At 39.4% G+C, this 20,932-nt stretch overlaps 1 protein-coding gene and 1 pseudogene across 29 annotated transcripts in view; both read left to right on the top strand.

Moving 5' to 3' along the window:
- RBFOX1 (RNA binding fox-1 homolog 1) overlaps positions 1-20,932 on the top strand; it is a 2,027,925-nt gene that overhangs the window by 975,082 nt on the left and 1,031,911 nt on the right. For 7 of the 29 annotated variants that reach the window (XM_072753938.1, XM_072753942.1, XM_072753926.1 and 4 more), the window contains exon 1: positions 7,236-7,555. The exons of 16 other annotated variants lie outside the window; for them this stretch is intronic. Coding sequence is in view for 6 of the 13 variants with exons in the window: in XM_072753908.1 (XP_072610009.1) it covers positions 7,173-7,217 (45 nt within the window). In the remaining 7 variants the exon portion in view is untranslated. 6 more of the 29 variants (XM_072753919.1, XM_072753909.1, XM_072753913.1 and 3 more) reach the window with 2 other exon arrangements.
- Positions 635-2,374, top strand: LOC112923222 (large ribosomal subunit protein eL33-like; annotated as a pseudogene).

Genomic DNA, 20,932 nt, shown 5'->3' with positions numbered 1-20,932 from the left:
GTTTATTCAGAGCGTGCTACAGCAAGGGAGTTAGCCATTGTCACTCGTGTTTTGTCAGAGACTCAACATCAGGCAATAGGGTGAGAAACTTTAGAGTTGAAAAAAAAAAAAAAAGAGAGAAGCCTTCAGATGTGCCCTAATTGGAGGCTTGTGTCCTGGGAAGGCTGCAGGTAGAACAAGTAGAAGTAGGACATTCTATATGACTATCGGCCTTTCTCTTGTTGGTCCTAAGTTATGAAATGGATACAAAAATTAGGAAAGCTGTCTATTACTATCCAAGTCATGGCTGTTTCTAAGCCAGTTGTTATAGGGCTTTTTGCTTGGCTTCCTGTGCTGATCACCAGAGATGGAAATCAGAAGTGGTCTAATTTCCGCCATGTATGATTTGTGGATAGCAGGCTGGTTTCCTGGGCTGGTTGCTGCAAATCATAGGCCCGAGTTCTATTTGAATAGGTGGGTTTCCATTTGTATAGACAGTCTCTCATTGTTGATGGGAGGAAAGGAAGAAAGGAAGGACTGTTATCCAAATTCCATTTTCATTATTCAGATTCCATTTTCAGTACCGCATTGTCAAGGAATAACCCATCCTAGAGCAGATATGGTGGCTCTTTTCAGGAATGTCCATCCTTGAATCATGTCCCATAGTCCAAAGCTGGAGTACAGTAAAGAAGAAAGGGACTCTTTTACTGTCAGCCCGCCAAACAAGAGCCAAAGGCTTTTGAGGAGGCACTTAAAGAATTTTCAGTTTGCAATTGTGCAGAAGCTGTTGTTCAGGTAATTTAACATTGATTTTAGTTTAAAAGGCAATTAAGACAAAATAGGCAGCCACTAGCCACTTAGGTTAAATAAGCTTAGATTTAAATTGCTCCCCATTACCACCTTTGTTTTCTATGTTTGAGCTCTTTTATGCTAATTTAGCATGCAATGGTGTGGTGGCCCAATTGGGGGAGGTGGATGGGAGAGGAACTGAGCCAGAGCCAGGAGGATGATTATTGAAAGAAGAAATAGTTGGCTCAAAATTATTCCCAGGGTGAGATAGGTTCTCTTTTATCCTGTTACTGGGTATATGGATTCATGGAACATTCCAGAATTCCGGTTCTTTATATCTAAAATCCTAAAGATGGTACCCACATTTTGACTCAGTATTTTTACTTCCAAATATTTATCTTGAAATAATGAACAAAGATAAGCTCCTAACATTATGGATAAGATGTTCATTTCAGTGTTATTTAAAATAGAGTGAAAATAAACTGTTTCCCTTGAGTGGCATACCAAAATTGATGTCTTTAAAATTTTTTTATGGCAGAAAATCTTCATGATATATTGCAAAGTACAAAAATATTATAGGCAATTTATATGGTAAAATGTCTATTATGTACTCAGGATTGTTAAGGCATGTATGCAGGGAAAAATGTTTGAAGTGAGGGGCGCTTGGGTGGTTCAGTCAGTTGAACATCCAACTCTTGGTTTCCACCCAGCTCAGCTCATGATCTCAGGGTCCTGGATCAAGCTCCATGACTGGGCTCTGTGCTCAACAGGAGTCTGCTTGAGATTCTCTCCCTCTGCCTCTGTCCCTCCTTGGTTCCTGTGCTAGCTCGCTGTTTCTAAAATAAATAAATATTTAAAAAAAATCTTTGAAGTGGACAGATTTGCAGTGCATTACACGTGTCTAGTGTCTATCTGGGTGATAAATAAGTGACTTTTTCCCTATGCTTTCCCAATTTTTTCAGATTTCCTTAATAAATAATTATGAGGTGAGGGAAGCTCCTGCTGCTGATATGTAGGGGCAAGCCCGCTGGGATCAGGACTCCTGAAATAATAAATATATCTGGAGGCTTTGGCCCAAGGCCATTTTTGCTAGTTATAAGCAATGTCTCTGGAACCAGAGGGAGCCTATAGGACTTCTTAAAATTGAAGGTGTTTATGCTTGAGATGAAACTGAATTCTATCTAGGCAAGAGAATTACTTAACATGTACAGAGCAGAGAACAACACAGTGACTCCTGGTGGCAAACTGAACAAAACCAGAGTAATCTGGGGAAAAGTGACTCACACTCAGGAAAACAGTGGTGTGGTTTATGCCAAATTCCAAAGCAGCCTTCCTGCTAAAGCCATTGGCCGTAACATCTGTGTGATGCTGTACCTTTCAAGGACTTAAAGAATTCCTTCACTGAAAAGAAAATAAGAAAATATGTAACGATATAGATCTGTAAAAAAAAAAAAAAAAAGAAAGGAAAGAAAGAAAAGAAACACATATTGTTTTTATAACTATAAAAAGGATTGAAAACAATAATTGTTTTTTTAGCACACTGCTTTAAAAAATCCTCTCAGTCGGGCAGCCTGGTTGGCTCAGCGGTTTAGCGCCGCCTTCAGCCCAGGGTGTGATCCTGGAGACCTGAGATCAAGTCCCACGTCAGGCTCCCCGCATGGAGCCTGCTTCTCTCTCTCTCTCTGTCTCTCATGAATAAACAAAATCTTAAAAAAAAATCCTCTCAGTAAATGTGCTTCATACATGCCACCCCAAGGATAAGGTTATATGTACATGCTAAATGATGAGGCGGTGGAGTGCATGTTCTGTTGCAGTAATTCTGTTTCTTGCTCAAAGAAAGTCTGCTAAGCTTCATTAAAGAAAGTCATTCACCTGGTCCTAGTGTAAAGTTGTAAGGTGAACCATTCTGTAGAGCACACTTCTAAAATATGCCCAGGTGATTCATGCGTTTGTCTATTAGGAGATGTGGCCATTTACCAGCAACCAATGTTGAGTTAATGGGATCCATTTAGGAATATAACCACAACAAGCGTATCATAAATCGTATGCTCTCCCATCTGAATATGCTTCATTAAGCTCACCTTTCCTGATGCAACTGGATTATTAGATGTCAGGATGAAGAAAATCATTAGGTCCTGCTGCTTTAATCCTACAAAGCACCAATGTGGTTGCTATGTAATTTTATTTTATTTTATTTTATTTTTTCAGATAGAACCTGCTTTGTGCTTTTCTATAGGAAAATGTTTTCAAACTGGTAAAGAAGCAATATTACTGTATTGTGAGGCATATCTCAGTAGGTCATTACCATAACTTCCAGCAGAAGGGATAATCTATGTTGCATTTTACTTTAAGGATAAAATTGATTTTTATAAAAATCTTTAGTGCATTGAAGCTTAGATTTTTTTTTTTCCTATAAAGAAGCAATTAGATACTGGAATTTTCCAGAAATGTTAGGTGCATGTAAGCTAAACCTTGATGTGTTTTTGAAGGTCTTATCATTCAACAGTTGATGAGAAAAGGCTGTTTCTGAGGGAGGAAAACACTATTGGCACAATTTCACTTGTCACAACTCACATGGCCGGGGGTGTCCACCACCTTACATTTATGTCTATTTGGAAAATTGACAAATACCTGAAATAACAAAGAATAAAATAATAAGCACCCTTATTTCTACCACCAAAACTCACCAAATTTGATTGTTTTCTTCCAGGTATGTATGTCTGTATATATATAGAGAGAGAGACACACACGCACACAAACTCTTTAAAAGTGGTGTCTACATTCGCTTTACAGCAAAAAAAAAAAAAAAAAAAAAAAAATACACAGACCCCTCCATAAATTTAAATATATAATATAGGGTGTTTTTAAGGGTTTTATATACTTATAAAGTATATTAAAAAGGTATATGTATGTGCATATATATATATTTATCTTTACAGGGTTTGTGTACATAAAACACATATAAGACCATTTATATATAAATGTCTGATTTTTTGATTTTTTTAAAGATTTGTTTGTTTTTAGAGAGAGAGAGAGAGAGAGAGAGTGAGCAGGAGGAGAAGCAGAAGGAGAGGTAGAGAAAGAGAAAGAAGCAGACTCCCTGCTGAGCTGGAGCCCATCCCAGGCCTCGATCCCATCACCCCAAGATCATGACCTGGGCCGAAATCAAGAGTCAGATGCTTAACCCACTGAGCTACCCAGGTGCCCCTAAATATTCTTTTAAAGGAAAAGTGAGGCCTCCACCTCCATCATCAACAGCAGTCCCTTCTCCCTTTCCCACCACTATTATGAATTTGGAGCCCATTCTTCTCGATCAGAAGATGGGGAACTTTTTCTGTAACAGGCAAGAAAGTAAATATTTTAGGCTTTGTGAGCCTTTCGGTCTGTCGTAACTACCCAGCTTTGTACTTACTCACAATGTCTAAACGAGTGGACATAGCTGTATTCCAATAAAACGTCATTCATGGATGTGGAAATTGGAATTTACTACGTTTTTTCATATATTCCTATTCTTTTTATTAACATTTGAAATATTTTTTAAAAAAAGTTTAACTTGTGAGCTGTGCATAAACAGGCAGAGGCTGATTCTGGCCAGCCTCTACTCTGGGTCATTTTCTGTATATCCACAAGTATTTATATAACTATAGAAAATCTATTATATTATTCCTTTTTTGCATTTTCTTTCATAAATAGTACCATAGTGTATGAATCATTTAAAACTTGCCTTTTTTATCTCAGCAAAATTTTGACTAATATGTTTATATAATTCTATGTAGTATGTGTAGATATTTTCATCTCCATACATATTTGTGCCTATATAGCTACAGAATATTCATAGTCTAGTCATTTTTCTCTGCTATATAGTATTCCATAATAGGATATATTGCATTTTTTATGCCGCTAGGTATTTGTCTTTTTTCCCCCTATGACAAGCACTGGTGCAGGTATATCCATGAATGTAGCTTATACATATGCTTTCTTAGGGCAGACTTAGAAGTAGAACTGCTTGGTTATAGGATGTGCACATTTTCCATTTTAATAGCTACTAGGAAGTTGGTTTCTGTAGTCACGATACCAGTTTATATTCCCACAGGGAGACTTTCTGTCCTTGGTTTGGAGATTTCATTCATTGCTGTTTTCCTTGGAGTAGAAGCAAGGAACCCACTTTAGCTGTGCATCAGCTTGTTGCCACAGATGCTAGTATGGACCTTTATTTCCCTTTGGGTTAGTACAGACATTGTTTTAAGTCTTTGCTGGGGCACTTACACATGAGAATAGCAATTTATATCAATAACCAGGTTTGGCAACATCTGCCAAGGTTGTCATACTCCGTGATTAAATGACCATATGTGCCAGGGAACACGGGGACAATGGGGTTGTAATTAGGGTTTGCTATCTTTCCACCCGCCACCCCCACCATTCTTAACTTCCCATAACCTTGCCTTTGTGAACTGATTTGTGAATCAAATGACTCCCCTGAGGATGCCAGTTTCGGCTGTGATAATACTACTTTATTTCTTGTATCTCTGTAACTACACAGGGTTCTGGTTAAGCAAAAGTCTAGAAACCTTTTGCCACTTTACCCAATGCCATTGAAAACCTTGACCTGAGATGATATGTGCATATATTAGACCTTAACTTAAATAATCAGAGAGTACAGTGTAGTCTGTACTGCACCATCACTGTAAAAGGAAGTTCTATCTAATACTATCTTAGCATCCTTTAAATGCCACTCCCCGTGCAAAAGGCAGGCAGAGACAACACACACCAACATTTCTGAACTCCATAAGGAAACAAGTTAAACCCTATATAAATGTAATATTTAAAATAGTCCTAATGCATAGAAGAAAAAAAAAAACACCCCTTCTCATTTTGTTACTGGTGTGACAGAGATGGATGATGGTTATGTAAGGGACTTGGCATGTTCCAAAAAAAACCTGGAAATATTGCCTCAAGATATGGTCTATAATAAATGTGCAAATAAATATTTGAAAGATTTATTAGCATTTTAAAACTTGCTTACCGATATATAAAATCCTAATCACTTGTGCACAAGGCCTTTAACTAAAATAAAGTATCCAAGAAGATGACACAGGAATCCAATGAATATTTCAGAGTTAATCGAATACAGTCTATATATACATAAAATTTAGTTCCCTCCTATTCAACTAAGAAGTGCTTGAAGAAGCAAGGCCATCCTAGTGTATGTAGCTTGCAATTCTGACTGTAAAGAAAAGGAAAAAAAGACACCCTAATTTTTCTACATCCAAAAGACTGACTCTGGTCTCTAACCAAAGCAACATTTAAACTAGGAATAACCCGAGCCTGGTGTAACTCATTCCCATTTAATTAAAAAAAAAAAAAAGTCACAGATCTATGTGGATTTTTTGGGGGGAAATTCACCGTGATGCCATTGTTATCCAAGGTAAATACATTCTCCCAGGTGATCTCTAAAGTTCAGCAGGACGTGGTAGGTATTTCCTCCCCAAAGCAGGGTCATATTTTAGAGCATTTTCATTTAGCAGATGGTGTGGAAGATGATTTGAGATCCCAAAGTTTCAACTGGTAGAAAAAGTACAAACGTTTCTCGGAGGAAGACACTGAGGAAAGCCTCTTGGCAGTGGTGGTGGTGGTGGGGGGGTGGGGTGGGGGGAAGGGAGTGGTGGGGGTTTCCATCCTTTACTAGTATTTATACGTGGAGTAGCATATTGGAAGTCATAAATACTGTCCCGTGGACATCTTGAATAATGCAGGAGTACTGCAAGTAATTGGAAGTGCTTATATCCTGCCTTTAGACATTCCACTGCTCGTGAGTTAAAATTGGTTGTCAAGTGTGGACTCGGAGGACCGTGCAAGGTGCCCTATTGTGTCATGTGGTACATATTTAATGCTTGAAAGAACAAGGGAAGGGACACGTGCAGGAGAGGAGAGGAGAGGGAGAGCGAGCGAGCGGGCTCGCCTGCTCGGTGCTTTTTTGCAAGTGCTCCGGGGAAGCGAGGAGGCGGGACCTACGCAGGCTGCCTCAGCATCCACCGCCTTCCTCTCCCCGGGCTGCAAGACTTTGCAAACACATTGGGCGTCCAATTTGGCGGGGAGGCCGAGAAGCTGGGCTGGGGCTGGGGAGGGGGTGCGCGGCAGCATCCCCCTGCACCTGGGGGGGGGGGGCTCCCTTTGTGTGCGTTGAATGCCCCCTTGCTCGGGCTGCTCGCTCGCTCTCCCTGCGCCTTGTGCACCTGCTGGCGGCGGTGGCAGGCTGCCAGGCGGCCGGGGCGAGCGCGGGCACCGCGCGCACGACAGATGACTGGAGTCATTTACATTGCTAGCACGTGGCTGCCGTTTGCTGTTGCCTCGGACTTCTCCCGTGTTCTCCCGGGGAGGAAACAGGCGGCACTTTGCAGCCGACGATGAAATCTTGGCAGCTAATTGCAGTCGTGGGAGATGCCCTGCAGGTAAGGCGAGGGAAGAGGGCTCTGAGCGCGGCCGGGGAAGGAGAGGCGGAGAGGGAGGCAGCTCCTGCAGGGCTCCCCGAAGCCCACTGACTCGCGGGAGGGGGTGGCAGAGGGACGGGGGCGGGCGACAGGGGGGAGGAGTGTGCAAATTGACATTTTTGGCTGCCTGTGGCAGAGGAGCCGCCGTCAGCCGCTGTCCAACGTTCACGCAGGGAGGGTGGCGGCGTGTGCGCCTCCGGGGCTGCTGCTGAGGATAGGGACTCGGCGCTGGGGAGCCGGGGAAGGCGGCGCGGCGATGGGAGGCTGCAGATGCGCTTGCAGCACCTGAGTGAGACACGGTACGTGAGGCCAGCCCCCGGGAGCCCCGAGGCTGGGTCAGGGCGCACCCCGGGGGCGCACCCAGGGGCGCACCCAGGGGCGCACCACGTTTGGAGAGGGCGAGGGGCATTTGCGGCTCCGGGGGGAGTCCGGGGATGCACCGATTTTCCCTGATGGGCTGGAAGTTAGTGGGGGAACTTCATTGCCCATTGCTCATTGGCTCCGTTTAACTTTATTTCCAGCGATGAATAAGCGTTTCTAAGAAACCCCGTAAAAGTCCCAAATAGGCTCTGCAAGAGCTGCGCGGTTCTTTAAAATGGGAGGTCCATGAAATGACTGGCCAGATGGGCCGCGCCTTTGGGAAGTTGGCACGCTCACGGTCTGGTGGGGTGCATGCGTGTGCGTGTGCGGGGAGATGTGTTGCATGTCTGTGTAGACACGTCTACCGTGCCGGTGGCGCCGGTGCGCCCTCACCTTCCCTGCTTTTCCTGACTTCCAAGGAAGAGACATGGCATCGACTGTATCAGAAACGCTTTGGACTTAAGAAATAGGCTCTGGATCATCTCATTAAATTAAACAAGAGTTGCCCTTCTTGAGAGATCAAGTGGGAGAAATGTGCTCTGACTTCCAAAGTGATGGAATTAACTGCCAGGCATTTAAATATATATATATGCAAAGTGTTGAATACGACATTTATCTATCGGCCTAGAAGGATCACCTAGAAGACTCCATCCTCAGCCTATCCCTGGAGCCATTATTTTCAGATTACAATGAAATTGGGGATTTCCTTACTTCTGTTGACAAAAGAGCTGTGCCTCCCCCTCCCTCAAGAGTCCCCCCCCCCCCCCCCCCCCGAGGAATTCTGAATCCGAAAGTTTTGTTGGCCAAATGGGTCTCAGAAATGGTTCATTAAATTACTTGCAGACGCAGTCACTTTTTGAAAGAATCTTTAGGTATCTCATCAGTTACTCTCTGTCCATATGGTTTTAATTTTGGTCACACAGAAATGAATGCAGTGTAGAAGGGAGGCAGTCCAAAATGATTGTGTAATCCTCTTCGGGGAGCTGGGTAGTAAATTGGTTTAAGGCTATACAATCTTGCTCAACTGCGATTCCCTGTTGTTGTTGTTGTTTTTTTTTTTTTTTTTTTTGGTCAAAAACGTATCTTCAGAGATCCAGAGGCCACGAGTCTAAAAATGTGTTTGGGAGATGGACTAACTTGCCTTTGTGCTTTGCTGTGATTAAGTTTTAAGAGGGTTGTTCTTCAACTAAGTAAACTACAGGCAGTCAGCGACAGCTGTTTACCGCGGGCGTTCATAGGGAATGCGGGCGGCATTCATGATTTTCATACAGAAAGCAGGATTTGTCAACTCTTACCTGCCCACTCACACGCTCCACACATGCCAGTCCTTCCTCTATATTAGAATACTCACGGATTATGAAGAGGAAATTGCTTCTCTGAAGAGTATGAACAAGTATTATCTATGGGGGAATATTTCTTTTCTCTCTTATTTACCTTCTTCCTCCTTTCTCCTTCACTCTCTCCTCTGCTCTCTCTCTTTTTCTTTCTTTTTCCACCTCTTCTACCCCCTTTCTCTCTCCATCCACCTGTATTTCTTTCCATCTGTCTTTATTTTTGTACTTCAAGCACAGAAAGCTTTCCAGATATCTTCTACTACTGCATTTTTATTATAACAAATGATTTGCACCCTGAAGGATAATTGGAACTTTGATTTTCTTTTTCTTTTTTCTTTTTCCTTTTTTTAAATTCTCTGTTCATATTCAAGAACCAATTAATATCAGATAATCTGCTGTACTCTAATAAATAAAAGTGATTATTCAAACTTTTCTTGTCATTTCATTTGAACCAACTTTGGGGAATGCCTTTACTACATGAAAAGAACTAAATCTTTTCTCTGTTATCACCAAATGATGGATTTTTACAACATTGCACGTTGCCTTTATAACTTTACTGGGCTGAACATATTTTTATGTTCTTTTCTTGAAACCTTGCCCCTCAAACTTTTATTTTCTCTATTACCAATCTTAATTTTAGAATGTGGATTCATTTTAATCTGTATTTACTTGGACTTGGGAGAAACAACTGTCAGACTTGACTTCTGGGCCAACTTATTTAAGTATCACAGACATGTTTTTTTTTTTTTTTCTCAATTTTTTTCTCTCTCCCTGAGTATGATACAAAAGTTAAAGTAGATTTCATCTAAAGGGCTTTTTGCAGCAATTGCCTTCTTCCAAACTACAGTTGTAAGATCTTGAGAATAAAGGGTCATATTTTGAGAATATTGTATGAGAATCAGAGTATATACCCTTTATCGTTTTCTGTTTGATTACAAAGAACCTGGTTGTATGGGTCAATCTTGAGCTAAGTGACTATTAGAGTATTCAGTGAAAGATCATTTTGGTCTTGTTTGCTGATAAATTTATAGTTTTTCTATTAGGCTTTGAACAGAATTTGTAGTACCAGAGAAATGGAACGTGGTCCAAAAGAAGAAGGATTTTTTTAGTGAAATAATAATAAAACTTTACTATTATTGATTTAACTCCTACTTACTTTTAGTTGTAGCTAATTTTTTTTTAATGCACATGTGTTACTCTCAGAATATCACAGAGTAGATTGGAACAAGTTCTTTGAAAGTAATTCTAATGGAATTAAAACAAAAATCCTTGAATAAGACTTGAATCCTCATCTCATATTGATTTTCCAACAAACATAAAAATAAATAGGGAAAAAAAATAAATAGGGAGAGAGAAAAGCATGGACCTTTAAAGTTTTTTGCACTTTCAACTTTATTTTGTCATATATCTGAAAACTCCAGAATATAATGATACATTAGGTCATTGTACATACTTATGAGTGGACATCTTTGCACTTCTGTTTGCTTTCCTTCATTTTCATGCAGAGTTGAATGCTTGCATGTATTATGAGCAGTAGTAAACAAGAGCAAATAAGGTCATGAAGAATTTTTTAATTACACATTTCAATTTATTTGAATTAAATCACATATAACAAAATAGCAGTCATGTCTATCTGGTATTCCTGCTGCCTCCTCCCTCTGCTTGCAGGGTACTAAAAAAAGTAATTCTTTAAAAGTCAGCTTGTAACACACAGTGTTCAGCTTGGAAACCTTCATATTTAATTATCCAATAGCTGTGGTGTCTTCAGGAGTGCTTTTTATTAATAGATACAAAGTTTATGTAAAAAGTTGTACAATGTGTGTGTGTGTGTGTGTGTGTATGCACTTGCATGCACTCACCCAAAAGCCTGAAACAGCTTGTGTCAGCTATAGCAACTCGTTTTTGATTCAGCAAAACTAGGTTATGAATTCAAGCAATTAAAAATGACAAAAAGCCCAATTTCACTGCCTAGATTAATACACTTCCAATTTTTCCTGCTCCATAAAAATTTCAAAGTGTTCTTTCTGGTTAGGTGTTTGCATAACCTATAAGGTATTGGAAGGCCCCCATTTCACATTTACTTATGATGTCTGAATACTTTGATGTAGCAAATGTAAATAGGATCAATTGGACGCTCTTCACACAATTTTGTATTTGCAAGTTCTTGTGAAATTATTTCAGTTGGGTTTAAAGGAAAGGCAAGAAGATCAGTTGTTAGTTCCCTAACATTAATCGTTGGTGAGTAATCTTTCAGCTACTTCCAATGTCATGAAGGCCAGGAAAGACTTTTTGAGAAATGATATAATTACAGCAGAAATAGTGTATCCATGTTCCAAAGGTGGCAGTGATTTCTTTTTTTAATTATGCAATGGTGGGCATATTTATCGCTTTTTCTTTACTTCTACAGAAGTCAAGTCTGAATTCTGCATTCATGTTTATCTAATTAGCCAAAGCTCAGTTCTTTAAAATGGCCCCTTTTTTTTTTTAACTTACAGAGTAATTAGTCACAGTGAGCCACAGGGAATTTATGGCAGTTTTTGGTTAGTTGGTCAGATTTTTCTCAACTGGCTTGATAAACTTTGATCATACAGAGAACGTATACTCACAGACATAGACAATCAAGAAGCCCCAGGACGTTTTACCTGAAACTGTCAACCCGGCACAGAAAACCAGCAACAGCCAAGTGTGTCAGGGTGGTCTGTATACCTGACCTTTGCTTTGGAAAGAGGACTACTTAAGGACTATCTATTAGGAAGGCCTCTGCAGCCTTTCCTTTTCTCTTTGTAATAATTCTGCATCTGCAATTGCTACCTGGGAGATTTCTTTGCTCTTTAATTGAAATCTCTACTTGTAAGGAAATCAGTTGCTTGTTTGCTAATGAGGTGAAAGTACCAGTTGTATCTATTATAGTTATTTGAATGTTTGAGTAGAGGCCTTCCGACGATGATGAGGATGATGATGTGGTGATGCATCAGCAGTTATAGGAATAGCCGTACAGTGCTGATCTCTACCTGGGCACTCACTGCCTCTGTGTGTTGCGTTTTGGACTGGGAACTTCAACAGATTTTCCCTGGTTCTTAACTCTGCAAGATAGGTATTTCTATGCCTAATTTAGAGATGGAGAAGAAAGCTTCAAGACTTTTTATAATTAGAATAAGAATAAGAGATTAGACTCTATTTCAGTATACCAAGATACTATTGAAATTTATTATTCTGAATTTAGAAAGACAAAATGGGCACTCAACAGATTCCCTAGGCAAGTGGTTCTTAACCGGGAGCAATTTCCTCACTCCCCCCCTCACAACGGGGACATTTGGTAACATACTGGAGAGGTTTTGGGTTGTTGAATTTGGACAGGAGTTGCTACTGGTGTCTACTGGGTAGAGACCAGGGATCCCGCTAAATATCCTAGGATGCAGAGGACAAAACAACAAAGAATTTTCCAGCCCAAATAAATGAGATGCTAACCAAGGAAAAAACAAATTTTCCAGCCCATAATGCCAGCAGTGCCTAGATTGAGAAACCTTGTCCTAGGTGATATCAGTGGTGCTGTGACTAATATATACATGGTCTGATTTTTCAAGAGCCTGGATAAGGTACATGAATTTCAGTTATTAAACTTTTGAAATCTCCAATTGGATACTGTGAATAGGATCATAATGCAAAATCAGAAAGTCCATATTTTCTTACAATTTGACTTTAAAATTTTACAGCTGCCTACTTTGAGCATCTTTCTTTGTAAATATGACATGGGTCATTGTGATTAAAGTACCTACTTTTCCCTGATTTACTCAGTGTTACCTCTCACAAGTGCTGAAAAATGAAATTTCTTTCTATGTTACTGATGTCAATAGAAATGCAGCATCACAAAATGAGTCACGCAACAGTAGTTCCAAGAACCTTCCTTCTTCCTTCTCAGCATTCAAACACCATTATTTTCTCCTTATCTTTAAAGGTTTGGCACAGAGGCTTATTTGCTTATTTATTTAATAAATGCTGAAATAGTGTTTCATATGTGCCAAGCACTGTTGTTACTCTTTTTAAATACTAATTAATTTAATCCTTATGATAAGCCTAAGGGGTTGATACTGTTCTTGCCTACTTTTTTTACGGGGGAGAGAATCAAGGCCCAGAGAAGTGGAATAATTTGCCCAAGGTCACACAGCTTATAAGCAGCAGATCTGGGATTGAAACCCCAGTCTCTGTTCCTGTCCATCTTGCCAGGCTCTTTAATAATTTGGATTTGTATATGTGCAGAAGCATACTCGTTTAGGCAACATTTTCACTTGAGTTTTGAAAGGAGACATTTTTAGTTTCATTTGGGGGTGGTTAATTGTAAAGTAACTTAACTATTCTTAGGTGAAGGTGTGAAAGTGAATGATAATGCCCACAGCTGTATTATGCTGTTTAACTACCTGTAAATGTACACTGCATCAGAGTCAGGAAGATTCATGGGTTCTCTTTACGTGTCCACCTCCAACAACAAAAATCGCCAAAGGAAAACAGTAATATTCAGAAGGGCATAATTTAGAGGATGGATTATCTTTTGTTTTGTTTTGTTTTTGTTTTTGTTTTGTAAATTTATTTTTTATTGGTGTTCAATTTGCCAACATATGGAATAACACCCAGTGATCATCCCATCAAGTGCCCCCCTCAGTGCCCGTCACCCAGTCACCCCCACCCTCACCCACCTCCCCTTCCCCCACCCCTAGTTCATTTCCCAGAGTTAGGAGTCTCTCATGTTCTGTCTCCCTTTCTGATATTTCCCACTCATTTTTTCTCCTTTCCCCTTTATTCCCTGTCACTATTTTTTATATTCCCCAAATGAATGAGACCGTATAATGTTTGTCCTTCTCCGATTGACTTATTTCACTCAGCATAATACCCTCCAGTTCCATCCACATCGAAGCAAATGGTGGGTATTTGTTGTTTCTAATGGCTGAGGAATATTCCATTGTATACATGAACCACATCTTCTTTAGAGGATGGATTATCTTTGTTTTATTCCATATTTAATAGTGGTATTAGAAAAATATAAATTATTGAATTCGATCTCCTAAGGGGTCTTCAAGAAACTTAAGTGTTTGGTTTGCTGGCACTTTTAAAATTTTCTATGACCCGAATGTGGTATATGGTGGAGGTGGGCACATCGATTCCCAGCTTAATCTTGCTAAAGCTGATCTATTTATCCTTCACATTTATTTATTTTTATTTATATATATTTTTTTATTCTTCACATTTAGACCATGAGAGTGACCATGCCGATCTCATTCTGTGTTGAATATCCAGCATGTAGTAAAACCAATGAAGAGAAAAACAATTTGAGTAGATTTTTAAATCGAAGTGCCAATTTGACATACTTTATTCTGTGTTAGGAAAAGAAAAGATCTTTCAAGTCTGCAATTAAACATAGATACATGGATTGTTCAGAAAACCAAGATGGGCATTGAGAACTTCAATAGGTTTCAGATGAATGAATGAATAAATGGATGGAGAAATTTATTTTTTTAAATTCTCATCAAGTGTATGCATAGGTTTGTACTTAATAGGAAACATCTTACATCTTGAATACAAAATATTGGAGGAAGTGGAGGTGGTGGCAGCAGGAACCACCAGTTTGACAGACATTCATTCCCTGCCAGCTGCCTCACAGACCTCTTACCCAAACTTTACATGACTTAAGTACTGATATATAGCTCACTATGCATTGCCCCCCCCCACATACACACACACAAAATCAAAGATGCTGAACCACAAGGATAGACTGCATTCTACACGAGGGGAGCCATAGACTCCTTCTTACAAAAGAAGAAAGGTCACTGCCCATGTACAGCTGTGGTGTGGCCATTCAGCATTGCCAAAGCCATGTAAAGAGGCTCTTGAGCCACCCTCCCCCAGCCCAGGGACATTCTGGGAACTGAACTGGAAGTGGAAACCATTGTGATTGTTCTTATATGTTTCAGGCCCAGTGAACTCACATTTACACAGAGAAAGCAAAGAGTGATTCCCATTTCAGAACTGTCAAAAGACCAATGTTGGATCCATTATCGTCAAATTTCCTTTTTTAATACAGTTCATTGAATTGGCTTTTGTGGAATACCTATTCTATCAAAGTGTTGGTTCAGGAAATGGTTTAAGATTGAACCAGAATTTATTGTTCAATGATAAATAAGTGGGAATAAACTCACAGAGCTAAGGGTACCCAATAAAGTTCTGTAAGTGCTGTCCATTAGTCTATAGTGCTAAAATACATATATTTCACTTAGTTGAATTTTTTAAAAAAGGAAATTGGGTTTAAAGTGACTATTTTAATTCCATATTCAGTGAGATTGGTTCTAACATATTTCCACATTTAATGAAAATCTACCTTTTAAAATAAAAACAACCAGGAATAAACTTTGTGTACCATTGAGAATAATGTGTCCGACAAAGGGCAAATGAATTTTGACCAAGTCGCTATTATCAAATTTCCCCAGGGCACTAAAAATGTAAAGGTAACATCAATGTTATAAGTGGTTCGGGCGTAAACTCTTGCCACTATTAGAAAAAGAAGCCATGCTTTGCTGTAATACGCTAAGTCTTCTAATTCATTAAGGTAACTGCTTAATATACAGAATTGTACATTATTATTGTCCTTATTACAGACACTATCTATTGAGTGTTTGCAATGAGCCATCCTCTATGTTAACTCCTGGATGTACATTATTGAATTGAGTACTCTACCAGGTTTATGAGGTGGAGAGTTCTTAGACCCATTTTCATGAAGGGAGATTGAGTCTTGAGATGATTTTTCTAGGGTTACCAATGGCTAATAAGTAGAAGATTGGCAATCAAATTTGAAACTTCGTGACTTCAGAGCCCATTTATCTCCCATTTTTTACTCAAATCCCTAGGAATCTTTATTCTAACATTGGTAAAAAATAAATCCGACATAGGTCATGTTTGGTTAGCCCTGGATGGTCCTTGTGATCCTCTTATGAGGACTAATGTTCCTTTATTCTTGTCAGAATATGTGGATGGATGGGTGCCTGGATGGACAGATAGACTGACTAATGATACAGAGGTAAATAAGCAAAGAGTATGAATATTGTTTTCAGAAAAATAAATGCAAATACCAGCAAATATATGAATATTTATGTTCATATATATATACATATACACACACACACCTGTGAAAGTTTCATCTGTATATATAAATGTTTCCTAGATTGTATTGGAAAAAAATATGTTTAATGAAATAGGCATTCTATACCCTGTTGGAGAGAGTGTGGAATGGTTCATTCTTTTGTGGAAAACAATTTGAAAATTTTTGCATATAAAAAAGGTACATGCTTTGACCCAGTGTTTCCACTTCTTGGATTTATGTAACTGCTCAAATTTGCAAAGATGTCTGTTGGTTGATTGCAGTATACTGTACATTGGTAAGAAAAACTGGAACAAATGAAATGCCTAACAATAGGGCATTGGACGCCCTAAATGCAGTGCATCTGCATCGTCCTGAAGTACTGGCTGAGGTGTTGGAAGTGAACGAGAACGTGAACTTCAGAAATGTGTTAGGAAAAGTTTGTTAGAAAATTCATACATAGGGATCCCTGGGTGGCGCAGCAGTTTAGAGCCTGTCTTTGGCCCAGGGCGCGATCCTGGAGACCCGGGATCGAATCCCACATCGGGCTCCCGGTGCATGGAGCCTGCTTCTCCCTCTGCCTGTGTCTCTGCTTCTCTCTCTCTCTCTCTGTGTGACTGTCATAAATAAATAAAAATTAAAAAAAAAAAAGAAAATTCACACATACATGCAAACGCTTCGTATGCATGGTCAAATTGCAAAAGATAACCAAGGGACTGCGGAGAGTGGTCACCTCTGTGGTTACTGTGGCGTGTGACTGGGAAAGCAACAAGAGAACACAGAGAAATTGCTCTGAGGATTATACAAGACAGATAAATTGTAGAGGTCTGCTGTTCAGCATGGTGCCTGCAGTTAGCAGCATGGCATTGTGCACTTGAAAATGTGTAAGAGTATAGATCTCATATTAGGTGTTTTACACACACACACACACACACACACACACACACACACACACTGGACACAAGGAAACTTTTGGAGATGATGGATGTGTTTATTACCTTAATTGTGGCGATGCTATCCTAGGTGGATGCATATATCTAAACTCATCAAATTGTATGCCTTAAACCTGTGCAGGTTTTTGTATATTAATTATTACCTCAGTGAAACCATTAAAAAATTTTAACCTTTATTCCTTTTTTCTTTTCAACAAACATGGACTATTTTGATAACAAAAAATTAATTTATATATAAAAAAAAGAGCTTCCATTTTTAGAACACCTATGTTCAGTCCCTCACCCAAGTGGAGTCAGATCACCTTAGATATCAACACTGATATTATATGTTAGACATAGGCAACCCGAATTGTGTTGTAAGTGTGCTTAAGAGAGACTTCTAGAAGGAGGTAAGGAAACCTAAAAATGACTTGATTTAAAATTATGTCCTGGCTAAGGTTTGGTGTTGGTAATGTTCTGAAATGGTGTGGTTGTCTATTGGCAATTTCTGAAAATGATAAAGCTAAGTGTTAACTGTAATGGTTTGGCCACAAAGGAAACGAAATTCCCCCGATGCCGCAGACACTTGTCATTCATCGGAGGTACTGCAAAATCATGATCCTTATCCCTCCAGCTGCGCGTGTCTGTCAGGGACTGTGGACTGCTAAAAGTTGTATACTATTATTTTTTTATTCATCTCTGGGTCATTTCATCTTCCTGTGCAAGCCACATGAATGGCTGTGTATGAAAATTGTATTTTGTGCTGCATTTCCCACTGTGAAAGATGTTTACTATATATTTATGAAAACACTGCAATAACAAAACCCTTTATATAGCCTTTCAATTTGCTGTAAGGGCAGATAAAATATTTTTATCTCGAACTGAACTTCATACCTTGGGAGATTCAGCAGGCCCGACTTGGAATAATAAAACACTTCAGAGAAAGGCAGACGCTGTTCAGATTGCTTCAGAAACCTGTGTACTTCACTCACAGACCTCAATTCCTTTACACATACCAACTGAATATATAAAACCTAGAACGAATCGATATAATTTATGCATCATTAGACACAATAATATTTTTTAAATTTATTATAAATAGTTTTGTAATGTGTCTACAGAGATTCAGGGTGATTCCAGAGGAGCCGTGTTTCCTTAATGCAGGAAAATATGGGAAGGACATTGGTTATCACCTGAGAACCTAAGAACACTCAGTCTTCACCTTCATTTAGGCTTTGGCAATGTTTTTAATTGAAACTTTTGTCAAGATAAGTAGAGATTCACATGATTACAAGAAATAATACAGAGAGGTCTCTTGTACACTTTACTTAGTTTCCCCCAAGAGTAATATTTTGTAAAACCATACTCTCCCACTACATCTGTGGGATACAGACATTGCTACCATCCACTGTAGATTCCACTCATTTATTTATTTGCACTCATTTGCGTGTGTATTTAGTTCTACACAACTTTATCATGTGTGTAGGTTGATGAATCTACCACCACAGATAAGATGGCAGCTGCTTCCATTACAAGGACCCTTAACCCTCATCCCTAAACTCCGTCGACCACTGATTTCTCCTCAATTTCTAAAATTCTATCATTTTGAAATGTTGGCACAATGGAATCACACAGAATCTAACCTCTTGGGATTGGCTTGTTTGTTATTCATAATTTCCTAGAGTTCTGTCTGACTTATTGCATATATCAGTTATTTTTTTTTAATCACTCAGTAGTATTCTCTAGTACGTATTGCCACAGCTCTTTAATCATTCACCTGTTGAAGGACATCTGGGCTGTGTTTGGCTATTACAAAGTTGGTATGAACATTTCTGTACAGGTTTTTGTGAGTGTTGAGTTTCACATCTCTGGGATAAATGCCCAGGAGCGGGCTTTGGCCATTTTTGATTCATGCATATTACAGAAAACATTAATATGTTGCGCCTATAGGAAGTCAATGCCAGTTGCACACAAACCAATAAAAGGAAAAATATAAAATCTTACCCACATCTTAATGTTTACTTTTACATAAACATAGCACTAAATATAGAGAATAGTCAGCATTTATGTAGCATCCACCATATGCCAGTCGATATTCTAAGCCTGTTGTGTATGCTAACTCGTTTGTCCTCACAACAGCCTCATGATGTACATGCTCTTATTATCCTCACTTACAGATGAAGTATCAGACACAGAGTGCTTGAGTAACTTGCCAAGATGTTACAACCGGTGTGTTTAGGCAGTCTGGCTTGAGAAACCCTCGTCTTAACCACTACTCCGTGATTTGAACCTCGTTCACAGATCCGTTGGTCATGCCTCTGGGTCAGCTGAGATGGCAACTCTCATTTGGTTGGGTAAACATCTGTCAGTATGGCTCTGGAAAGAAATAATACCTGGAATTGGATCTTTAGAACAATCAGCTACCTGACTTCACTCTCTTAACTCATTGCTCTGTCTTTAAGCTTACTTTATTTGACCATCTCAGACAGATGGAGGCTTCTTCTGGCTTTTAGATTTCCAAGAGGTAGATTTCACAACCCTCCCTTGGTTACACACTGCAATATTTCACAGTTCTCTGTAGCAGTATGTTCTGCTTTTCGGCATGGCCCAAATCTGTCGTATGGCAAACTGGGCCCCTCATCATTTGTCAGCTTTCACTGAGGATGTGGAATTGGTGGTGACCATATCTACTCAACAACACAACTTAAAGGTATTTATTTCCAGCAGAATCTTGCATGGCTGCTTTACATTAATCATGGAGCTATTCATTCCTCCAAAGGCATTTCATATTTCCACCAGGCTTATAAAGTATTTAATATTTTCATATGCTCCAGTGTAAAGCCATCTGTTGCAGTGACAGGACAAAATGTTGAAGACAAGAACAAGCGTATGTTTATGGAAAGATTCCATGAAATGTTAACAAGAAAGATATGTGCTACTCTAGGGTGTCTTGTAGAAAATGGCCAGGGGAATTTGGAAGGCACGGCCTCCAGCACTGGTATTTATAAATTGGCATTTATAAATTACACATGTTCTTTTATTTCTGTCTCATAAATTTGGATGAGATCAGCAATGTAAATGGTGGCACAGACCTATTTGAAAGGAAATAGTGGTATTATTTAATCTTTGGAACTTTATTTCATCTGTTGTTCTTCATGTGTTTCATTTGACTTTTTGCTATTCATTTGAACAAGTGAATTGGGAGCCTGCTATGTGCTAGGCATGCATGTTACTGGAATAGCTAGATAGTGTTTCTAAATAGCTAGAACCATTCCTCAGTGCCTAACTTTAATAGCTATGTTGTGGTCTTGCTAATATAGGAACAGTCAGATGGGAATCAATTTGGCTGCCCACTTGGAACATATCAGTTGAGGCACGGTTATCTAAAACTGTTGCTACACCACATTGCCCCTTGCTGAACTGAGCTCAGAAAATCAAAGCAAATGCCTCTAAGCTAAGGCCCTGATGCTCTTGGGAAAAAACATCACAGCAAAAATGCCTTGAGTATCTGACAAGCATTGGGGAAGACACTGTACATTAACTAAGGCTTATTTAAGACTTCCAGGGATCTTATGTGGCAGGGGCGGTCCTTGTCTTCATTGTACAGATGACATAGCTGCAGATGGTAAGACAATTTACCCAGAATCACACAGCTCATACTGAGTAGACCTTGGATCTGGCCACAGGCAGACTGAGTTCATAAGCATCTGCTTAACTATCTTAACTAGGGTCTATAACTGACTCTAGATAGATAGAAGCTTGTTCAGTGCTATCTGACGAGGTCTTCTCGAGGTGGCATTAGGTGGGACCGGTGGGTCAAAATTGAGCAAAGTTTTGAAATGTGACATGGAGGTTAGTGTCCTCCACAGATTTGCATTAAAAGCCCTTAAGTTCTCAGTTATTTTTTTACTCTGAACATAGAGTTGT

Source organism: Vulpes vulpes, chromosome 3 (genome assembly GCF_048418805.1).
Source record: "Vulpes vulpes isolate BD-2025 chromosome 3, VulVul3, whole genome shotgun sequence".
Taxonomy (NCBI): Eukaryota; Metazoa; Chordata; class Mammalia; order Carnivora; family Canidae; genus Vulpes; species Vulpes vulpes.
This window is presented reverse-complemented; position numbering and strand designations above follow the sequence as displayed.